At 28.5% G+C, this 25252-nt stretch overlaps 1 protein-coding gene across 1 annotated transcript in view; it reads left to right on the top strand.

Moving 5' to 3' along the window:
- The window catches only part of nfkb1 (nuclear factor of kappa light polypeptide enhancer in B-cells), a 73944-nt gene extending 49930 nt beyond the window's left edge, over positions 1-24014 (top strand). Inside the window, 4 exon segments of the mRNA NM_001280866.1 lie at positions 13517-13546; positions 13721-13782; positions 23398-23530; positions 23608-24014. Coding sequence (NP_001267795.1) covers positions 13517-13546; positions 13721-13782; positions 23398-23530; positions 23608-24014 — 632 coding nt within the window.
- Positions 24015-25252: the final 1238 nt, after the last annotated feature.

Genomic DNA, 25252 nt, shown 5'->3' with positions numbered 1-25252 from the left:
CTAGAGAAGGTGTAATATTTGTGATCATAAGGATCACAAATATTACACCAGATGTGTATCATTTTGTATCACATGTGTATCACATCGATTGTATCACAAATATGACATTACATGATTTCCAATACTAAACTAGTTTTTTATACTCCAATATAGGTTTAGTGTAGTCTGATGTGGTCAGGTGGAATATTCGTAATCACTTCTCAGTACAGTTTGTTATGTAATGGGTAAAGCAAATAGTATAGTGAAAACAAAATTCAATATACTAGCTGTTTGGACCCGTAAATAACGGCCTTAATAAATCTGTTCCACACCAACCTTTTCTATAACTCATTAGTTTATAGTAAGCGTTAGAAAAATGACTATGTTCATATAGAAAAACTTATTGTTTCCTTTTTAAAGATTTGAAAAAAGTTTTCTATTATAGTTAACTTTAAACATTTTGGTAGCCGTTGCGGGAATGACTATTTATCATCAGATTGGATATTAGTACCTGTCTTAATATTATTTAGAATACCCGCTTGAAATGTTTTAATTAATTACCATCGGTATAAAAAGTTTCAAAAAACATGAGGAAATAGACTTAAATACATGGAATAACAGACTTACCATGACCTGTATAATACTGGTCATGTTAAGTCTATTAATAATTTTACTTCATTTAAATAAATTTCAAAAAAGAGCAAAATATAAAAATCTCTGTTTCGAGTTAACAATTGATGTTTGATACTTTATAACTTCTTATTGTAAACTTCTATAAAAAACAAAACAAAACAAAAATGGGCGCAGACTTTATTTTTTTTCTTTAATAAGTTTCTATTGATATTTTTTTCAGACTATCCGCAGCTAATTAGGACTCTTGACCCGTTAATTTTAAAATTTAAAAATAAGAAAATTGTTAAATTTAAAAATAAGAAAATTAATGTAAAATTTATTTTCTATGAGAAAGAAAGTTGTCTCTTTAATGTGTGTTAAACGCGCAGACCTAACTAATTACTTAAGCTCAATAAAATAAGTATCTCTATCATGACATATGCACTACAAATTTCCAACAGTGTTTTCATGTTTTTAGAAATTTTTAAAAGCTTTTTAATGTTTTTAGAGATTTTAAAAAGCTTTTTAAAAATCTCTCTCCATTTCATTTGTTATAGTGTATTATATCTTTATATATGTTATGCATATAATATCTATAGGCCTTTAAAAATGTTTTACTTTGTATTCTAGAAAGATGGAAAAGATTTTAAAAAAAAATTAAGTGTGTAAGCGAAAGGATTTGAACCCACGCTAAGCACTTCGACCACTTTGGGATGCTATATATTTTTCTATTATATTTTTAAATATTATATTTTTTAACAGTTTAATAAACATAAGACTTATTAAATTTTATAAAACATAAAGCATATAAATGCCATAAATCAAAATAAAGGAGATGTTGCCGCAATCAAATTTTCAAATAAAAGTAAAATTTGATATAGTTTTTAATAATTTACATAACTTGAAGTTTACATGTTAGATATTTGCATGGACATTTCAAAAAAGTACCTAATAGCTCTGTAAAATAAAAGATATTTTTATTTACACATTTATTATCAAATTAACAAAGCATAACAATTATTAATAGTTTTCAATTGTATGTCTAACACGTCATCTGATTAATCAAAAAAATTTAATCAAATTTAAAAAAAGAAAAAAATATACCACTTGTATTAACTGGAAATCAATTTATTTGTCACTGTTCCATAATTTGGGGGTGAGTCATCAATGAAAACACCCGAAAAAATCCTTTGGAGAGATCAAAGTACGTACCCACGGGATATCAGAACAAGTGATTTTAAAATCAATGATTTCCGTCCGTGAGAGAAATTTGCATTTTAAGTTTTTTCCTATACCGGCTAAATTTGAGAGATATGTTTTTGACAAAATTTTAACTTTGGCAACTATACAAAGATTTTTTCTTTCAAAATGTTTGTTTTCTGAATAAATAACAAAGGAACAAGAACAGACCAAGACATAAAAATGATTTTTATTTCAAGAATGATTTCTTAGAATGCTTTACTCTAATAGCAAAAAAGTCATTGTTTTAAATATTTCTAAATATGTTTACTGTTATAATCTACAAAACAGTTAGCCAAATGAGATCCATATTTTATGTGAGTCCTGTCTCTCTTATACCGCTGCCATTGAGGCTTGAAGTTTGAATGCAGAGCTTCGGTGGCCTGCTCACTGTAAAGTCCAAGAGCTTGATTGCTGATAGAGATGAACTGAGACACATGGAAGAACACAGTGTGGGCCTTTGGAGTGATTGAGATTAGAAGTGTCAGATAGGGATCTTTGAATTTGTCAATGTGCTCTTGAAAATTGTCATCCAGTTTTGTTCCAATGCAAGCTGTGACTACCTTTTCAAATTGTTGAAATGCTTCAACAAATGGAAGTGCTGCAACTACAGCTGCTTTTTGAATTTTTTGTTTTAGAATATCAACATTCTTCAAAAGCTTGTGACAGTGTTGTCTATGAAAATGACCACCATAAAAGGGTTTAAGAGTTATGTTTAATTCCATAGGCCAATCCTTCCCATCTGGCCAAATGTTGGTCAGATTCTTGTACAGATGGTTGACAACTCCCAACAACAAATGTAACTCCATAGGTGGAATTGCTTTCAAAATTAGTGTCTCATCTGTTGCATTGAGCAGAGGTGTGTTAATGACATTTGTAAAATGCTTCGCACTCTTCAAGTCACTTCCTTTCTTAACAAATGCTTGATGAGCCTTTCTAATACTTCCAAAAGTTCTCAAGGAACCACAAGTGCCAAGGTTTGAGGAGTCAGCATTACACCAACAGCAAGGATGTCTGCTGGCATGGGATTGAAGACCACAGATAATGTTAGCTTCTTTCATGTCACATGACAAGATATAGGAAATAGAATTAGCACCTGTCAGCTTCAAAAAGTTTTTGATATTCTCATGTCTTAGGCATTCCTTCTGATATAGCTATTATTAGCTGTTTCTTTACTCCAGAATCCCTTAATGAAGAGCTGCAAAGCCTAGGAGACTTCAAAACAGGACTGTTTGGTGCTGCAGCTATCTGAAGAACACCCAAACTCATCTTTAGAAAGTCACCTCCACCATCTAATCCAACCTTTACAATGTGTTCTTCAGGGACAGCTTGTGCTGATAAAACAAATTGCAATAGGTGACCAACATTTTTACAATACACATCTCTTAGAGTCTCATTGGTTGAACATTTTATTTTAGAAACAGTAAAATGATCCTTGAGCATCTGTCCGTGTTGTGCAAACTTCTTAGCAAAATTTGGCTCAACAAGTCTTTGAGGGGCAATAGAGTCGAGGGTTAAGACAAGCTGTGTCATCTTATTATTGGACAGTCCTGTATTAAGTTGCACAGTTGCAAGGCTTTCAACTGGAAGAGGATCTCTGAACAGTCAAGTTGGGGCTTTGTAAAGTAGCTTTGCCTGAAATTTTAAGAGACTTAGTGCATAATCTAAAGCATGTGCATTTAATTAATTCCATTAATGCAAGGAGAAATCATCAAATAGGCAAACCTTGCACAAAATAATAAGTATTGTCTTTTCTATGAGTTTATTCTTTCTGAAATTAGAATTTAAGTTTGAGTTTTAATGAATATTGGCACATATAAGAAACTTACCAAGTTTTAATGGTAATTTAGGACCTCCACCTGATTGGCTGAGACTGTTCCATTTGGAGATGCATCTTGAGTCCTTAACACTGAAGATGCCACAATTTCAGCAGTTTTTGTGTTTGCTTTTGTTAGGGCAATCAGATTTGAACTTCTGGCTCCAGAAGTGCATTTATGGAGTAATCCTGGCCCAAGTAATGTTAGACATTTTGCACATCTTTTTTCCGTTTTAGTTGACTTTTCATGATTTGTATCAACTGCCAATGGAGATGGTGCTTTGCATTTTGTTTTGCCAATTTGACAAATGATACAATCACAAGGCAGAGAGTTTCTTGTTTGTTGCTTCACAATGATTGAGTTAAAATCATAGAGCTTGGGAAATGGCTTTGTTGATGTTCCTTTGCCTATTTTTTGCAAGTGAAAACGACAGTTTGTACACATGCCATATGAAAGGCGATCATCTGCAAAGTTTAAAGCTATACGGCAATGTTTTATCAATCTGTTGATCAGGAAAGTGTTAAGCAGCGATCACTCTTTGACATGCAGAGAATGCAAACAGAGTTACGACATTTAGAATGAGTTTTTGCAGAATTCGGCATTTTTAATAAATTTAATAGTTTGAAATATTTATGTCTCCTAATGTGAAAACAAAGTAAAAATGGTAAAAATTATTAAATGTTTAGGATTAACTGGAAATCAAAACAAAAGTAGAGTAGAGTAAGGATGTGGCTACTCTAATTTTGAGAGATGCATTAAATTAAAATTTTTAATTTTACACACTATTGCTTAGAAATTCCTGTAAAATAATAAAGTTATTTTTGTTATCAAAATAAAAAACTACATTTTTAAAGAATAAAAATTAATGAATTATAGCCAAAGTTGAAATTTTGTCAATAACCCATCTCTCAAATTTAGCTGGTATAGGAAAAAACTTAAAATGCAAATTTCTTTCACGGACGGAAATTGTTGATTTTAAAATCACTTGTTCTGATATCCCATGGGTATGTACTTTGATCCCTCCAAAGGATTTTTTCATGTGTTTTCATTGATGACTCACCCCAAAATTATGGAACAGTGTTGTACATAATAACAAAATGAAATATAAATAACAAAGTATATCAATTTACTTGTTGCTGATGTTTTTTAAAAGTTAAATAGGAAATACAAAAAACTTACCTGAAATGCCTCGTGCATTCTCAGTTAAAAGTGTTCGAGTTAAGTCTTCCAATATTATACGGAATATAATACTATTTATATGGTTATCTAAATTCTGTCATTGTTGTGCTCTCGGTTTAGAATGTTTAACAGGGGTGTCGTAAAATAGCTGTAAAACTTTAAATTTCCTTATTACCTTAATATTAACTTTTTATTAATTTTAAAAATTATAAATTTAATAAAATAGTTTATTTAAAATATAAAATTAGAATTTTCAATTATGTTCTTAATAAAAACATATTTATTATTATAAAAACATATATATTACTGTTTAAAAAAAGTTAAGGTCGCCGCATGGCAAGTTCAAATCATTAGCTTGCTTTTTTTTAAATAATTTTGTTATTTAAAATGCAAAACAAAATAACTTTCTTTCTTTTAAAACAAACTTCTTTCTTCAAAAGCGTTTTGTTTTTCTGTTTTAGAAAAATTAAAAAAGACTAAATGCAAAAAAAAAAAAAAAAAATGAAAATGGTAGGAATTGATCAATGGCTTTCTGCATTAGGAGCCCTGCATGCTATCCACTCAGCTACGCAGGCATATTATTCAGCAAAAAATTTTAAAGTATATAATAAATAAAAGACTATAAAACGGAAATAAGTGCTACAGATGATATGTTGCCACAATCCAATTTTCAAGTGAAAGTAAAACTATAAAACTTGATACATGTTTTAGTATGTTTTAACCTTACATAATTTGAAGTTTACATAAGTTAAGATATTTGCATACACTTTCGTTGACACATAATTGACTATAAAAAAAGTGCTGCGACTATTTCTTACTATTATCTTGGTTGCAATGGCTGCCAAGAGTACTGTATCAAACACGCTCAAGTGAGCACTGCTAATAAGTTCCTTATTATATTATAATATGATTATTAACATAACTTTAAGTTTCATGCAATAGCATAAGATTTTAATTGTAATGATTGATTTATACTATTATTATATATTAAATATATCTAACTAGCTTATACTATGTGTGTGTGTGTGTGTGTGTGTGTGTGTGTGTGTGTGTGTGTGTGTGTGTGTGTGTGTGTGTGTGTGTGTGTGTGTGTGTGTGTGTATATATATATATATATATATATATATATATATATATATTTATTTTAATAAAAAAGGCAGCGTATAACTATTTTTTAAATATATTTTAGATATAATGATATATTAAGGATATTTCGTTGACCTATTGTAGTCAGCGTCATCAGGTAATGAAAAAAATGTTACAAAACAACATAAAACCAACCATTTAAAAAAAAAGACATTAAAAAGCGTAAAAAATATAAAAACAAATCAAATAATATAATAGTGACGTCAGTTAAATTTTTGTCAAAATTGGTCCCCAAGTTTTTGTTTTCACATTATCCCTGTCATCTTTATTTAGAACAGTTTGCCCAATACCTATCTTGTGTCGAATTCTTGCCTTATTTATCTCCAGGGATTCTCTAGCTTTTCTTATCCTGTATTCTGGAATGACTGCCAAGGTTTTAGGATTCAACCAATCGAAAGTATCACAGCATGTTCTAGAATATTCTGTGGCTCCTGAACTCAACCATTTTTGATTTTTAGAGGCTCTTTGGTGTTCTGCACTTCTTGAAATGATTTTCTTTTTTGGTCTCACCAATATATATACTTTCACATGAGCATTTAAGCTCGTAAACACCCGAATTCGAGGTAGTTTTGTTTTGTTGTTGCATAGTATGTTATTTAAATTTGGAGGTGAAGTAAATATAACTCTGATGTTTTGTTTTCTAAATTCTCTTCGGAATTTAGGGCCAATAATAGGTATCCAAGGTAGTTTAACAAACTGCTTATCTAATTGTTGAGTATTTTTTGAAACGCGGTCTAAATAGTTTTTGGTTATTTTAATGAGATTATTCTTGTTATAGCCGTTTTCTATAAATGTATCTGTGAGGAAATAAATTTCTTGTGAGAGGTGTTTTTGGGAGCAGATTTGTTTTGCTCTACATAGAAACCCTTTAAAGATGCCAGTGATTATGCTTGGGTTGATGTTAGAGTTTGATTTTATTTGAATATTGGTTATTGCATTCTTATGGTGTATTTAAAATTCAAAAAATCTGTTCATTGTATTTGTAATAGATATATCTAAAAATTTAAGTTGTTTTCTTCCGTTTTCAAGTTCAACATTATATTTTATGGAGGGGTTTCGTTCATTTGAAGTTTTAAACAAACAGTTCTTGTTTTTCCCTGGAATCAAAGCGAGCATGGGTATCGTCCACATATCTTTTGTAAGTTATTGGTTGGAATGAATTAACAAAGGCTATATTATGGCTATATATTACGGGCTTTTTTCTATATTTTGCAAAAATGCTTTAGCTATGACTACCATCAACGATAAACCAATTGGACCTGAATTAGGTAAAATTTGAATATCTTTGTATAAAAAGGAACACTTAGTAAAAGTTCAATTAACTGGTGTATATCTAAAAGAGTTAATTTAGTCCTAGTTTTTAAATCCTTTAAATCATCCTTCAATATGCCAATAATAACTGGTATTGCTTCCTCGATCAGTACAGGTGGATATAAATTAACTACATCAAATGAAACTTGAATTTCATTAGGGTCTATCTTCCATTCTTTAGCATCATTGACAAAACTACTTGAATTAATTAGTCGAGTTATATGTTATTTAATGTTGGTTGAATAATTTTAACCAGATACTCTGATGTTCCATAAGGTGGTGTGTCAATAGTGAAAACAACAGGACACATTGGGTAGTTTTTTTCTGATTTATGAGCTTTAACCATTCTGTAGATTCTAGGTGGAACGCAATCTGATGGATACATTTTAAAGTAAGTGGTATTGTCTGACTTACTCTGTTTTCTTAATTTACATAACAATTTTTGAAATTTAGTAGTGAATGTGAGTGTTGGGTCATAATCAATACATTTTCGTTTAATAAAGCAAAACCTGCTTCTTTGTCAAATGGATATATCTTTAGATGTGAATGCTTTTTTAGGTTTTGTAAAGAAAAGCGTTGTTGTTATGTTAAATTATCTTTTAATTTTAATTTTAAAGAACTAGTTAGGATTTTCAAACAGTTTTGCTGAAGAATCTCTGCCTGTGTTTGTTTATTTTGTTCTTCGAGTTCTAAGTCGCAAGTTTCAATATTAGTGATGATGTTCATATAAGGGATATTCTTTTGTGATGGGACAAACTTTGGACCAAGATTAAGTTGTTTAGTAGTTGCTTTATCCAGGTTAATATTTGTTAAATTTAGTATAGCTGGTTTTAAAATTCAATAAGAACAATTTTGATATATATATATATATATATATATATATATATATATATATATATATATATATATATATATATATATATATATATATATATATATATATATATATATATATATATCAGGGCCGTGGAGAGGAGATAAAAATGTGCTGGTGCAATTATCTTCAAGGGCCCCTAATACCCCCCCCCCCTCCTCCACCTCTTACACCACGTGTTATGCATATTTATATGTATATATATATATTAGGGGTAGTCATTTTGAGGGAATTTTTGAAAACGAAGTACATACTCAGCTAATGTTTGAGCAAATATGCTAAAACTTAGTCAAAAATTTTTTTAGGTCAATCGGGTGACTTTTAAGTCCCCCACAATACTAAAGTTGTTAAGAAATTGTTCTTCAAAAAAAAAAAAAAAAGGGTGTGTTCAGGGTGTTTGAGGGGGATTAAAATTGTTTCCATTTTTTTTTGTTTTTTTTTGTTTTTGTTATTTGTTATCTATATTTTTATTTTAAAAGAGTATGTCATCATTTTTTTTACATATTCTCAGTTAAAATGATATTTAAGAAATCAAAAAATAAAAAGTTAAAGTATAGCAAGTGGTTATGAAATCAGCAAATCATGTATTTTCATACTTAAAATTCATTCAAATGGACAGCTGGAAAAATTCCTGCTTAAATTAACCAAAAAAACAAACTATTTTAAACTAAACAAGTAATTTACCATTTAATAAAAATCTTTACAAATACTATCAAGACAAAAATTATGCATTAATTGAAATAAGTATTTTAAAATGAACAACAATTTCCTAAGTCTACAATTTCCTTTTCTTTAGTTTAGAGAGTGACATCAGGCTTTCTGATTTTTTTTTTGTAATATTACTTTTTCCCACACCAAAAACCTTGAAAGTTGACCTTACTTTGTTGACGGTTAAAAGTCTGTTCTGCTTGTCATCTTCATTTTCATATCTTTGCACAAACTGCTGCATCATTCCGATTGATCGTTCAGAATGATCATTGACAACAATTAATATTTTGGCAAAGTTTTCAAAATTCTTAAACGAGGATTGGGTGTGCCAATATTGGGGTGGAAGTGACAACCAGTCTCTCACTCTCTGATTATCCAACCCTATCATTGAAAAAATTAAATATAAAAACTCATTAACCATATTATTTATGATATTAATCTCGCCTATTCGATCTTTGCTTCTATGTTTAAAAAAATCTGGAGTTTTAAATTAAAGTTTTAATAGATTAAAGTTTTTTTTAATTTGAAATGTGTAGAAGGGGATAAATACTGCATGGTTAGTTCAGCCAACTCTCCTCAGTCATTCCTCATATTGCGTTTTTTAGTAATGTAGGTCTCATAGTAATCTAAAGTTTTCCTTGCAGCTTCCTTCAAAACTGTTCCTTCCATGGTTTTCCAATCAAAAGAGGTCAGGTTATTTTTGTTGTATTTGAATTTAGGACTCTCAAACATGTTTGAACTTTACGAATAAGGGATTTTCAGGCCCTACGGTATTCTCTTCTATCACTGCTTCACAGAAATGAACCATTCTAAGTTCAATGATATGATGCCTACATGCTAGTAGAAGAAGGTATTTGTCTACCTCTCTTGCAATCCTAATATGTGATCCTTTCTTAGAACCAGTATTACTTGAAGTTGCATCAAAGCATACTCCGCATACTTTTGAAATGAGGTCATATTCTTCTAGTATTTTCATGATCCCTATATACGTATCTTCACCTGAAGAAGATGGCAAGGCAGGTACTCCAAGAAGATGCGACACCCCCTCAATATTAACGAGCACAGCTAATCTTTCATTCTTCAGTCTTTTTCCCTGATTCATTTCAAACAAAGTCTTTCCGTCAAAATGAATTATACAGAGATAACAGCTTTTTTCCACAGCCTTCTTTATATCTAATTTAGCAATTTCTGCAGTATCTTTGGCAGTTTTTTTCATCTTCCTTAATGCTGTTGAAGCACTGGCTTTGCATTTTTCAATATCAACTCCACAATCTTGAAGAATTGCTCCAGTTACTTTTTGTAAGACATTGGGGGAGATATCATTTGCTGTAGCTATGATAGATACATTTCCATCAAAAATATTCTTAGGGACTTTGGCAGTAATGTTACAATCATCTGCTCTTCTATGATGACAAACTTTGGGTTCAAGTTCTGAATCAGAATCAGCGCTAGTGTCAGTGAAACTCAAGTCTAATTCTGAGGTAGCGTCAATCTTAGGAGATTAGTCTTCTAGCCTTGTCCTCTTCCTCACACCTTTAGAAACCTAAAATTTGTTTTAACATAGTTTATGTGTATTAACAAATAATGTATGTTAAATTAGCAAATTTTAATAAAAAAGGTCAAGTTAACCCACTAAAAACAACATAAAATCTTTTTGCTAAATTTTCTATCTTCTGATCCCAAACTAAAATGTCTCGGTCCTTCCTGGTCTTCCAAAAAAATTAAATCATCGTGCTTATCTTTATCTGAGCGTTTTTTATCCTTCCTAATTTGGTTCTTTAAATCTGTAGAACCAATCCAAAACAGCTTTTTCAAAAATGAAATAAACTCCCCTTGATTAACCTTGTCTCTAGCTGCTCCTCTGTATTTATTTCTACTCAAATCTGAATACTTCTTGTCCATCTTCATTAGGTTCTTGATAATATTTTTATCTGACATTACTTGAAATCCTGTTTTAAACCATGGTCTTTTAATTAAGCCTAAAATGCATTCATAATCATCTACTTCACATCTATTGAACCCCCGAATTTTGTTTGGAGGGCATGATAAAATTGTTGACTTTTTAACATTATGAGGAAGTAGTGATCTTCTGTAGGCAATATGTTGAAGAATATCCATTACAGTAGGGAGTTGAAGACCTTAAGAAAAAAAAAATCAATATTTTAATTTTTAACATAAAGTTTAAAATTCAAAACAATTTTTTTAAATTAGATATGTACATGTAATAGCTGGCTTAGCCTCATTTATGATAAAAAGTTTGCTTTTGCTTGATCTGAGACACTTTCTCTTCCCAATATCTTTTACAATTTTTTTTTCCATTTTTGTATCCAATCTAAATAGATTTAATGGTTTGTAATTAGTTAAAAACTTCAATACAATTTTACTTAATATTGTAATTCGAATAATAACAATCAAGTAAATACGAAAGATATTTACAAAAATAAAATAATGTAATGCAATTTCACGTACAATTTGTTTATAAAAACTATTAGTGACTTAAAAAAACAGTGCAGGATCTTCAGCACATTTTCTTCTGCATTATTTTTTAAGAATTTTTTTATCGTTGCCGATTTTCATAATCTCTTGCGTAACTTTTATTTTCTCCTTTCGTAAATATCGTTTTAACCAAGAATATGTAAAAAACATGATGACATACCCTTTTAAAATGAAAATATAGATAACAAATAACAAAAAAAAAATGGAAACAATTTTTTTAATTAATTTCCCCCTCACTCTGAACACACCCTATTTTTGCTTTATATTTATATATATATATATATATATATATATATATATATATATATATATATATATATATATATATATATATATATATATATATATATATATATATATATATCGTTAAGGGCATCCTGACTCATGGTAGACCTGAGATAATTTTTTAATAAGTTAAAGCTTGCTGAAACTCCTTTCTGCTGATGCTACTGTTGCTGGTGCTGTAAGAAATATCCTCAAACTGACACTGAGGTTTGGAAATATACTTACTAGTTTGCACTCTGCCAAAGCATTTAATATTTCCAGTGCACTAAAATGTTTTGTCCCAAAATTGGCTTTGTGAATCATTGTTATGTGTGTCATTTCTTGCACAAAGTCTTCACTGACTATATCTTTAGAATATTTTTTTTTGCAAAATTAGTTGCTTCATGTATTATTTCCTCCTCTGACATTTTTCGGTAGTTCTAAAGAAAGCTGAAAGTTTCAGAAATCTGTTTTGAAGTGCTGAAACAAACTGTAACTCCTCCATTAACATTATCCAATACTACATAAAAAATTTGCTTTTATAATAGGGATTCCATAGGAGATTCACCTGCCTCACTCATTTTACTCACGTTTTTATTGTGGAATTGTTTTCTGCTAACGTTCCTAAACAATTTTATTTCTATATCAAGGCTAGATGCAACAAGCTTAGCTTCATTCCACATTGGTTTCCAACAGTTGCAAATAGCTACTAATTGTGAAAGTATGCTTTCTATATTTAAAACTTCCATATCTAAAGTTGCGTTACTGACTTATTTATTATTCCTTTTACATTCCCATATTTTATAAAGTTCTTTTTTTAATTTAATACAATTTAACATTGCTTTAGTGAGTTCAAACCATCAAATCCCTTTACATAAATCAAATACAACAAAAAAACTTTGTTAAAATTAAAAAATATATATATGTTATTCATGGGCCCCTAAACTCTTATGGGCCCTGGTGCAGCGCACCGACTGCAACTTCCTCTCATAGAGTCTGATATATATATATACATATATATATATATATATATATATATATATATATATATATATATATATATATATATATATATATATATATATATATATATATATATATATGTATATATATTTGTATATATATATATGTATGTATATAAACACAGTGCTCGAAGTGGAGAGAAAAAAGTAACAGGATGGTATATGGTAAATTAAAAATACCATCACTAATCATTGTTATATATATAGGTTTTTAAAAAGGTGACGAGATGGCATCCTGCCCCATTTTGAGCACTGTATATATATATATATATATATATATATATATATATATATATATATATATATATATATATATATATATATATATACGTATATATATATATATATATATATATATATATATATATATATATATATATATATATATATATATATATATATATATATATTATGGTGTAGGGTGCACCAATTGCCCTATACTTTCAAAAGTTACCTCATGTCTGAAATATGCACTAAGACCTTTAACTCCAAAAAAAAATTCAAAATTCACATGTATGTCATGTTGGGTCTCAAAAGAAACAAAATTTTATAAGAGTTTTATAAATAATTATATTTTTTTATTTATTGTTGAAAAATGGTAGTTTTCATGCAGCAAAACATAAACTAATAAATTTTGTATAAAATATTTATTATTTTCAAAATTTTGATAAACTTTCACTTCTGTTAAGACCCAACATGACATACATTTGGAAAACTTTTTTTTTTTTTGCATTTAGGGTCTCATTGCAAATTTCAGACTAGAAGTGGCCCCTCCTAAATCTAGTTATATTACAAGTACGGTTAAAAAAAGTTAACAGTATATAAATATTATATATGTATATATATAATAAGTAAAATTTTTTATTTAGAGTCAGATGTAGAAGTACGGTTTTTTGATGGTATTTTTTTATTTCATTATGTTTTTTATTTCATTATGTTTGTCATTTTATTTCTTAAAGTAATCTTTTAGAAGTTTTTTTTATTCTTCTTTATTTCATTATGAGAAATTTTTTAGGTACACCAGTTGTACCATAGAGTGGTCTTTTCATTTTTTTTTTACTTCATTTTTTTAGATACACCAGTTGTACCATGGAGTGCTCTTGCTATTGTTAATAAAAGTGATGTTTACAATCAGGTATAAATTTTTTTAAACTGAGTCAACTAGATTTTTGGTAATTTTAAAAATTTTTTATTTCCATTTTGTTTTTTCTTAAATATACTAATAAAACTATTAGGGCTATTTTAGAAAAAAAATTTAATAGAAATTTTTTTTTTCTGAAAACAGTATATTTTTGTATCAGGTTCTGCATATAAAATATGTTTTTGTTTTAAAGTACTTGAAATATTTACTTCACACATACAATCTAAATAAAAGCTTAAAGTAATTCGTTCTGATTGCTACCCTATTATTTATTTTTACTGCTTTTTAATATGTTTTATAAATAAATTAAATTTGTATTTTAAAAAAATTAGTAAAATAATAATTTATAATATATTATTCAAAAAGGAATTAGTCATTATTTTTATTCTATCATGGTTTTCATTTTTACTTAGAAAATGGAAAAATAATTTGGTCAATTTTTTTTTGGGGGCATTTTTTACTCATTTTGATTTTATCTAATTTTTTTTAAAAGTTTAGAATAATATATTTAAAATGTTAAATAAACCCAATAAAGATATTAAAGTTATTTTTATTTGTAAATGCTACATCAATTATAAAAAATACCCCAACATAAAAATGTATTTGAATGATATATAGGATGTTTGTGTAACTAGGGCCTCCTCACTTTATTTGAAAACTATAAAGTACTAAGTTATGCTTCTCAGTCAGGTGAATAGTTATATATATATATATATATATATATATATATATATATATATATATATATATATATATATATATATATATATATATATATATATATATATATATATATATATATATATATATATATATATATATATATATATATGTATATATATATATGTATGTATTAGGGATATGATAATTTTTAAAGACCCTATCCCCATGTTATTTTTTGTGGAGTTTTAATGCAAAGATCAAGAAAAATCCAATGGCAAGTGTCAACATTATAAAAATGTCACCCCCTTATTCAAATTTATAAAAATATATACAATTATACATTGTACAAAATGGTTTTTTTAATCAGAAATACAAACATACAGGTTTTAGTGTTCATTTGTCAAAAGAAATTTAATGTTAATTTTTTCAATGCTTTTGCACAATGGAAGTAAATCCTGCAGAACTTTAATTGCACGTTTAGCACAAATGTTTGACCTTTGAGTTGGGATTGGAGTCGGCTCAACCGACCAAAAAGTCCTTAAAGTCTTTATTGCCTTTGAGTGATCTTTGCAAACGGCTGCCAAATTATTGTAGTTATCCTGATTATAAACCTGACCAGAAAACCAGATGTCACTCCACGTGCAACTAATAAAGTCACATGATGACTGACCTTCGGCTGACTGTCGAAATTCTGGAAGTAAAATATAAGCTAGCAAAGCATAGATTGCTCGGCTATTCCATCTTGCATTGCTTATATTTGGCAAAGTTCTGAAATTTACTTTAGGGAAGCATCCTGTTTTCTTAAACTGTCTGTAACAAGTGATCAAGTGATGAAGGAAAGCCATGTCATCTCTCCAAACAATTTCTTCTTCCTTCAGAGCATCTCCAGAATTGTCGAAAGATGCTTTCAGTTGCTGGTACTCTTCTGTTATTCTGCTAATTAACCAATAATTGAGATTAGGCGAGGTTGTTGCTGCTTCAAAATATTTTCATTTTCATGTTGCTGCTTCAAAAATCATTCATCCCATGTTTTAGTAATGTATCAAGAACATGATGCTGGCATCCAATATAAAGAGGTTTGTCTAATCCAAGCTTAACAAAATGCTTCTGAAGTAGTGTGACTGCCCCCAACAGATTTTCCTGTAATTGCAGAGTTGCAGAGCTTGTATCATAAATAATTAACTTAATTGCAGGCCATAGCTTTTATTCATCAAGCACAGTTTTTATTCCATTGAATATTGTTTCACCTTTTCCATTGATCAATGCAAGAACTGCTAGTTTAACTTCTCTATTTTCATTTTTTAGAACTACAACCTGGTACTCTGTATTCTTTATGTGCTTCCCACCAAAGTGCAAGCCCCAGTTTTCGTTTTTTAGAATTTCAATAAAATGTTCTTTTAATTTTTCTCCTGCTTTCATTGTAGCTTTGTAAACACCAATTTGACTTAGAGTTGGAATAGAAATTCCATCTTTTGCAAGAGTTTTGAAGACTGTGTGTGCCTTTCTTGAACTCAGTTTTGCTTTTGTCACCAAATTTATTGCATAATCAGTTTTTTGTCTTTTACATGTTGTTGGAGCCTCTGAATCTCAAGAACCACTGTCAGAATCTTGTTTTTCTTCTTCAGTGCTAAAATGCTCTTCATCTTCACTGCTTAAATCATCCTTAGTATCTTGACTGACTTTTTGCTTAATCAACTTTAGTTTTCTAGGATGAACTCCTTGTGTATCTTCAATTGTGGTGCAGTAGCCAGCTCTACCATTTGTTGACATCTGAAGATTATAGAAGGCTTTATCTTCCTGGCACAACCATTCTCCATTTTCATCAGTTACGTTGAACAAGTTGGTAAAGTCTTGCGTTCCTGGTTTTCTGCTGTCTTTTTCATATTTGTTTAGTACATTCTCAATTTTTCTTTCCAATGTAGATTTGCCTTTTTGAATTGGAAGATTCAGTTTTTTCCATAAGATTTTTGCTTCTTTGACCACTATCACAACTCTCTCCTGTCTACTTTTCACATTTGCAGCCAAATACTTAAATCTGTCCATATATGCTGTTCTGTTGGTATTTTGTTCATTTGATCAAGACTGTCAACAATCTTTGCATACTTTCTTGAATTCTTGGCTGTTTCAAACCTCACCAAATTTGATTCCCATAGTTTCTTATTCAAATCTGAAAGAAGACTATTTTTAGACATCTTGACTATTTTTAGACTATAGTCTTGTTGAATTATAATATGAGTGTAAATTTTATTACAAATTTAGAATTTTAGTTTGTTAAGTTTGTTTGATTTTTAATATTAATTTGTGTATAATTCTAAATTATACACAAATTAATATTAAAAATCAAACAAACTGTTCTGTTGGTATTTTGTTCATTTGATCAAGACTGTCAACAATCTTTGCATACTTTCTTGAATTCTTGGCTGTTTCAAACCTCACCAAATTTGATTCCCATAGTTTCTTATTCAAATCTGAAAGAAGACTATTTTTAGACATCTTGACTATTTTTAGACTATAGTCTTGTTGAATTATAATATGAGTGTAAATTTTATTACAAATTTAGAATTTTAGTTTGTTAAGTTTGTTTGATTTTTAATATTAATTTGTGTATAATTCTAAATCTGAAAGAAGACTATTTTTAGACATCTTGACTATTGTTGAATTATAATATGAGTGTAAATTTAATTATCTACAAATAAACAAATCTTATGAGTTTAGGTTATCAAAAGAAGTTTATAAAATATCAAAAGTCAGGTGATGATAACAAATATAATATATAATATGAAAGATTATGTAATAAGAATGCATACATTTAGCAAAATCACACCAGCAATAAACTGAAGCTGTGGTACCTTAAACTGTACTGTATCTAACAATAGATACACTATGAGTCATAAAAAAACATGCCACTGAACTTATTGCAATAACTTTGCTCATTGTGAACCGATTTTAAAAATGGTGTCTTCTTCAAGTAGAGAACAAGATCAATACTTGACTAATGTAAAATATTACTTTTTAAATTCTTTTTTATTGTCTCAACCTAGAATTTTTAAACTAATTTTAACTTCTATATAAGAAATCAGACAATTTTTCTGTTGTTGAAGTTTGGAGTGTTCGTGTTCAGTCAGTTTTTAGAATTGGGTCGCCATCAGACGAATGTTTTTCTGCAATTTAATTCTTAACAAAACCTAAAATTTTATTAGGCATCAGACCAAATTTGACAAAGTTATGGTAGAAAGTTCAGTGGCATGTTTTTTTATGACTCATAGTGTAGATGGGAGAAAACAGTTTTCAGCTTAGGGGGGTGAACTTTTTTAAGATTTAACACTTTCAAATGGTATTTCCAGTTTTAAAATGTAATTTCTCCACTTATAGTGGCATGGGAAACCAAAAATTGCCAAAAAAAATTTTTAGTCATACTTCTAATATATATATATATATATATATATACATATATATATATATATATATATATATAGATGTATATATATATATATATATATATATATATATATTTATTTATTTATTCCTATTTTGATCAGAGAGCATTGCTATGGCAAGTTATAATTGGAAAACGCCTCTGGATGGTCTAAAGTAAATTTTTACCACTCATATCTTAAGTTGTTTTACAATCCTAAGAGGAAATGCTTTTCTATACATTCTTGTATATTATATTGTTTGTTACTTAAGAACTAAATGGGATATTCAATTTTCCCGATATTCAAGTTTCCTCTCAATCCTAGACTGACATATTTCATGAAGCTATTAAGTCTTGTACCTAGGGCCATATAGTTTGCTTATATCTATGGCCATATAGTTTGCTTATATCTACGGCCTTTCTCTTTTAGACAAGGTGCAAAAATGCATTGTAAACATAGTTGGACCTGCTCTTGCAGCCAACCTCTAGCCATTATCACATTGTTGTAATGTAGCTTCTCTTTCTCTTTTCTTCAAATAGTATAATGGGCACTGCTCTAAAGAGCTTGTGTCTCTTGTGCCATCTACTAAAATTCATTCTCTGTTCCTAAGTGCTCCAAAAACTCTTATTCCTTTAGTTTTTTTCCTCCAACATCAGTTCTTTGGAATTCGCTTCCTTTATCTTGCTTTCCTGATTCATATAATTTACAATCCGTTATGTCATCTGTCAAACGTTATCTTGTTCTAAAATCTTTATCTTTTCTCTTCCACTAACTTCCAACTCTAATTAGTGGTTGCTTGCAGCCTTATTGGAAGCAAAAATGTTTAAAAAAAAAATATGTACGTTTCTCTGATAAAGAATTTGTTTGATAATGAGGTAGATTGTTGAATTTTGATTGGTGCTGCGAGTTTTTATTTTGGCTCATTTATCTAATATATATTTTCCCAGGTCACTGATTCATTGATTCCCTGATAGTGTAACGCTTATGTATTATTCATGCAGAAGTTATTTTGTTTTAAAGCACGTTAATTACTTGATAATAAAAATTAAAAATATCATGCATCAAAACAAATTTATTTTATTTAAACTTTATTAACTTATTGACTAACAATATTGTGTGGTTTAGTGGTTAATAAATTTGATTGTGGTGCCTGCGCTCCGGGTTCAATTCCTATTAGAGTCTATTTTCGTTTTTTTTTTAAGAATATTTTTTATAATAGTTAACTAATTGATGTTAATATATTTATAATAATAGATATTAATATAATAAAAGACACGGCTTTTATTAAATAGTTAAGTAATTCAGTTAATAAATAACTTAAATGCACATTACATGACTTGCTTTTAAAGAAAAACGTTAATGCTCTTACTCTCGAGTCCTTAATACAAGGTGGAGGAGGGAATTTGAGTCTAGATCTAATAAATGCGGGGGGGGGGATGGAGGTTAATAAAAGGGGGAGTGCGATTTTTTTAATGATACAATATAAGTATTTTTTATAAAAAAGTTTAGTTTATAAATCTAATATTTTTTACAAATTACGCTTTAAAATATTTCTTTCTTGCGTGGCTTGCAGTCAAATGGGCATTTTTGAACAGCTGTTTTAGCCTACTTTCAATAGGATTTAATATGCTGAATTGAGATTTACCAGGTTGGCAATTTTTAAAGCCTGTTTACACTGAATGTTTTTGTTTTTATTGATGACTTAAAGAATTATTTTCTAATTTTTATAGTCCAATTTTCACTGATTTTTTTTTTAGTTGTAAGGTATAAACTTTTAACTGACAACAATTAAAAATTAATAAACAGGAGGGAGGTCTTTATAAGCTTGGGATGGGTGGGAAAATTTTTCAAAAATTATTAAACGTCCAACCCCCTACCTTCCCCGCATTCGACCCCCTCTTTTTATTAGGGACTTGAGAGTAATATAGTTTATAAAGAAATTCTTTAATGAAATTTTTTAACTTAGAATTTTTTATTTTTAATATTTGTTTTCAGTCATTTAAATTTTTAATCTTTTAATTTTTAATTTTTAATCTTTTTCACTTATAAACAATCTTAAACTACCAAGGGTAGGTCGATTTTAGCTCCTTTTTTTTTTATTTTAAGTTGCGTAATGTTGCAGTTTTTGTGTCTAGGTTAGAAATGAGGTTTTGCCAAATCTCAAGTATCCTGTTTTAAAAATGGCATGTGGATTTACATTTTAAGTCTTAATTTTGGACTAGTTTTGTTAGGTTGTTAATTTCAAACATTGAAATATTTTATTTTAAGTCTAATACCTCGTTTTAAAATATCTTGTTTTGTATTTATAAAGTAACCAATAAATGATTGTTTTAAAAGCACAATCGTTTTAAGAAACTAATAAATTTTCGCTAAATCCATTTACACATCTAAATTTAAATTATTTTTTTTAATACAAAGCAGATTTTTAGTAGTAAGTTTTGATACTTTAGGTTTTTTTTGTGCTTTAACCCCTCACTAACAAATCACGCTGTGGCCCAATACTTTAAGAGTTATGCTTTGAACAGTTTACATATAATATTAGTCTACGAAAATGCCAACATTTTGTATGCCTTTGCTCTCAAAGTGATAAAGTACCTCTTAAAGACAGAACTTATCTTTGTAATCAGAGGAAAAAGTTGGTTTAAAAGGTGTATATTAACTTTCTTCCTTTGATAGATTATCTGTCAAAAGGATTCAAAGACTTGATAAAGAATGACAAAAAATATCTCATAAGTTAGATGATGAAGATGAATCCCTCATACCACATGCAAACATAATTGAAGAAACAAGTGTTTATCCAATACGGAGGTAAATGTTTTATAACTGTTTTATAACTTTGTCAAATGTAGGTAATGTCAAATGTAGGTGCAGCTCTTGCAAATGCTTTACTACATGACATTACACATTTCCTGAAAAATGACATTGAAACAAAAGATATTTTGATTGACAAATGTAAATTAGATAAGGCCATGTCAAAAGTTAAAATTGTTAGTAAAGATGTAGACTCAGAACAAAAAAATCCATTAATTTGTCTTGGGGTTGAAAGCTCAACTATACAACTAAAACAAGTAAAATGATAAACTCACCTTAAGTAGAAGTACTATAGAAATGCATTGAACCTGAACACCATGTCACATTTACTTATGAAGATATAAAAATCGAGTGGAAATTATTTGAGTCAAAGGACGAATCCTGTTACTGGTGTTACAGGCTTAGTTCTTGCTACTGAAGCGTTCAGTGTTTTACAAGAGCATAACAGCTTGGAAAGTATACAAACTATTCTTCTTGATAAAACTACACCTAATTGGATGCGCATTACATCAAAACAAATTTATGCTTTGAGCCTTTTTTATAAAACTTGATGGTGACACAACTGGGCCAAGAAGCTTCAGTGGTCTACTTGGCAAAAGATGTGCTGAAAATATTAAGGATAGAAATCAAGTTTTGTTTGTACGTATTGAAAACCCAATTGTAGATGAATATATTCAAAAAAAAATACCAATAGACCTTAGTTGCAATCAAAGACTTTTATTTGAATATTGCAAAGGAATAGGCTTTGATAAAGTTTCTGATAAATTGGCCGACTATAAATTTTAACTATGCAAAGTGGTTAACACTAGCTATTCACCATTTACTAAAGACAATCAACCAATCATTTCTTTAAAAAAACTTGTATCTTTTATTGTATTTTCAATCACGCTCCAGCATGGTTTGAAATAAAAAAATCAAAATTACACAAATCTGCGCGACTTATTTTTTCTATTATTACTAGAATAAATATTATAACAAAAAACGTTAACAACAATGCATTGTACCTAAAATCTGAAAATATTCTTAATTCCATGCTTAAAGATAATTACTTGATAAAAAACTTTGGTTTTCGAATCCTACTGGTTCTAAGGCAAAGGTATTTTTTTATAGTTAACCAAAATAAAGTTTTAAATTTACATTAAATATGGTAATTGGCTCCTGTGTTTGTTTATAAAGTAAACAACGAAAGTTTGAAAGTAAATTTGAAGAAAATTCTGGAAAATAAGTTTAATGCTAATCATTGGTATGAGTTGGTTAACATTAGCATTACAGATGTTACAGAGCCCCCTACAACACAACATTTTTCAATTGAGCAAATCCAATATATGAATAACAATAATGTTAAACCTGAAATTCCTGACTTTCAGCATCCTGATTATGTTAATGGGTTCAAAAATCGACACAGCTGCATTTTAACCAAATTACTAAGCAGGAAGATGCGTAAACTATGTATATCAAAAGGACATTATTTTCATTCTTATGATGGTATATTTGTGAAATTGATGTTTATTTCGATATTCTTATGTAAATATAAGAATAAAAGTTTCACTAAGTCTTCAAATAGTTAACAAGTTGTTATAAATTTAGCTTAATTGTTATAAATTATTATAAATTTAATTCTTGCAGCAAATAATTTTAAAAAACATTTAAATACGAACATATTTAAAACATCAATTTTCGCGTATTTTTAAGTTGCTTTTTTTTCGTAATCCTACAAATTTTAAAATTCAAATTCCGCAATCGATTCTTCATCCAAAATCTCTCAAATTTTGAAATCATATTTTAACTGTCTCCAACTACTGCAATATTACACAATATGCGGACTCAAAATTAGAATATATATATATATATATATATATATATATATATATATATATATATATATATATATATATATATATATATATATATATATATATGTTTAAAATTTTTTTTATATTAAAACCTTTTCTAGGAGTTGCGGAGTTGCACAAGACCCTAGAACATTTGAAGGGTAAAAAAAAAGTTTTTTAAAAGTATGTCATGTTGGGTCATGAATAAATAATAAGCGTGGTTCTCCGGCATTTAGACGAAAATTTATCATGTAAAATGTGTTTTATAAATATAGACGATATAGAATGCTTTACCTTAATATAACTTATAAGGTACGTACATTGTAACATTACGGTAAAAATAGGCATTAATATATTTTACCTATAAATGCAAATTTAATTTATAATAATTGTACTTACATAGTTACATTAAGGTAAAATAAACAAAAAAATATTTTTAGTATAAACGCAAATTTAATATAAAATAATTTTACTACAAAATTCCAACAAACCTTTACCTAATTTTATCTTCTTTTTTTTTTTTTTTTTTTTACAGAACAAATACTTTTATATTTAGTTTTGTTTGAGTCTCGCAGCGTTAAACCTAGTGGTCTTTGTGATCAGCGTGGTCTTTGTAAACCTAGTGGTCTTTGTGATCTACAATGATTATGCTGCGATCCATAATAAAATAATCATAAAATGTTTAGTTCTGTTTGAGTTTCGCAGCGTTAAACCTAGTGGTCTTTGTGATCAGCGTGGTCTTTGTAAACCTAGTGGTCTTTGTGATCTACAATGATTATGCTGCGATCCACAATAAAATAATCATAAAATGTTTAGTTCCAAAAAGCCACTTTTTTTGAAAAACTTTTCATGTATATACAGTTTATGTTAATTATTTTCTTTTTCAGAACTTAATTATTTTTCGAACGCCACCTTATAAACAGAAAGTTTTGGATCAACCTGTAAAAGTGAAAATAGAATTGCGAGCTGCTTCCGATCACTTGCGTTGCAGTAAACACTTTGATTACACTTATAATAATTGTGAGTATTTATATTATATATTGAGTAAACAACTTTTATTACAGTACAATATCTATATCGTTATTGTGTATTTGCAGCAAGCGACGATGGGTATGAGGTTGGTAAAAAAAGAAAGAAAACGACTCCGGCGGTTCCTGATTTTGACGTAGCACAATTAAAATATTTTTCTCAGCAAGAACAGTTAAACCAATTATTTTCACATGAACAATCTCACGTTGCCTGTAATAGTTTTTCGCAACTCAGTTTACCTGTTTTGGGCGAAACGTTTAATATACATGGAATAAACGGATTTCCGACAGATTTTAGTTCCACTCATCCTTTCTTTGCAGACGACATGCTTTGTATAATCAACCAAACCGCTAATATAGATACTTCTGAGTTGTGTGATGAAAAAGAGATTAAAGTAGATGAGGTTAAATTAGATGACATGGAAGTATATGATAAAGAAGAAGATGATAACAATTTAACATTTCCCCTGACATGATAAAATAAGTCTCTTTTATTTTTTTTTTAGTCATATTTAAAAAGTGAATAGTTGGCTTGCAAATATTAAAAAATAACGTAGTTCAATCTCGCATCTGCGCTCATAACAATATTATTATTGATAATAAAAAAAAATATTCTCTTACATTAAAAATTAAATAATAAATGAAGAATAGTAATTAAAAAAAAAAGTAAATTACTTTTATTGCCTTCGAGATAAATTCAACAAAGCCCATGAAGATAATACCTTTGATATTAGTAATACCCGACAACCTAATGTTGTGGGGTATTAGGGGAGAGGGGTAAAGACTTTAACAAAACATAAAATAATTAAAAAAAGCTGCATTTTCAAAAAAATACTTATTATTCCTAGTTCTATGCTCTCCATTATAAGATCTGAAAATCAATAGTGTATGAATACCTATTTCATATTTTTGTACAAATTTTTTTCTTTTTGTAACTTATTTTTAATTTTTTTTTTAGTTCATTAATTAACTTTTTTGTTAATAGAACTTTAGGCTTTTAAAACATTTTTATACAATCTGGTTGTCTAAACATCAACTGAAACCCTCAACTATTTTTATATGGGCTGGTTGTCCAAACATCAACTGAAACCCTCAACTATTTTTTTGTAGAGCAGCAACTTTTGAAAAAGACCTGTACATTTGAAAGGTCTTGCGCGCAGATTTTGTGTTACAAATCTAGCCTAGAGATTGAAATATCATTTTTAGAATTACCATTTTAAAGTGAATATATGTTCAAACTTATTTATGCCATATTTATGTATATATATTAATACTAAAATCATTGGAATCTATAGGAAAAATTATAGTATCGGTCCTTAAGTGTTGTTGTTTGGTTGTAATAATAGAAAACGTAGGGGTAGAAGTTATGTTTCTGATTAAAATCATCTTTAAATGAAAATTTTTTTAGGGCGTTTCATAGATTATTTGTTATGAATTATTTTTAAAACTTATATTTAGGTGTTTTACAAATGTTACAGATTTTTTGTATAATATAAAATGGATAATTAAAATTGGTTTAGTATTTTCATTTAAGAATCTTCAAATTCGTTTTATTTTTTTAAATAATCAGAAAATACATGTATAGTTTTGATTTTGTAAAATTTAAAAATGCAAAACGTTTTGTTTTATAATCAAAGAAAAATTAGTTGAACTAAGCCCTCGTTTTTTTATTTAAATTTTTTTTTTGAAATAACTAGTTTTGTTACGGACTGTC

Source organism: Hydra vulgaris, chromosome 05 (assembly GCF_038396675.1).
Source record: "Hydra vulgaris chromosome 05, alternate assembly HydraT2T_AEP".
Classification (NCBI taxonomy): domain Eukaryota; kingdom Metazoa; phylum Cnidaria; class Hydrozoa; order Anthoathecata; family Hydridae; genus Hydra; species Hydra vulgaris.
This window is presented reverse-complemented; position numbering and strand designations above follow the sequence as displayed.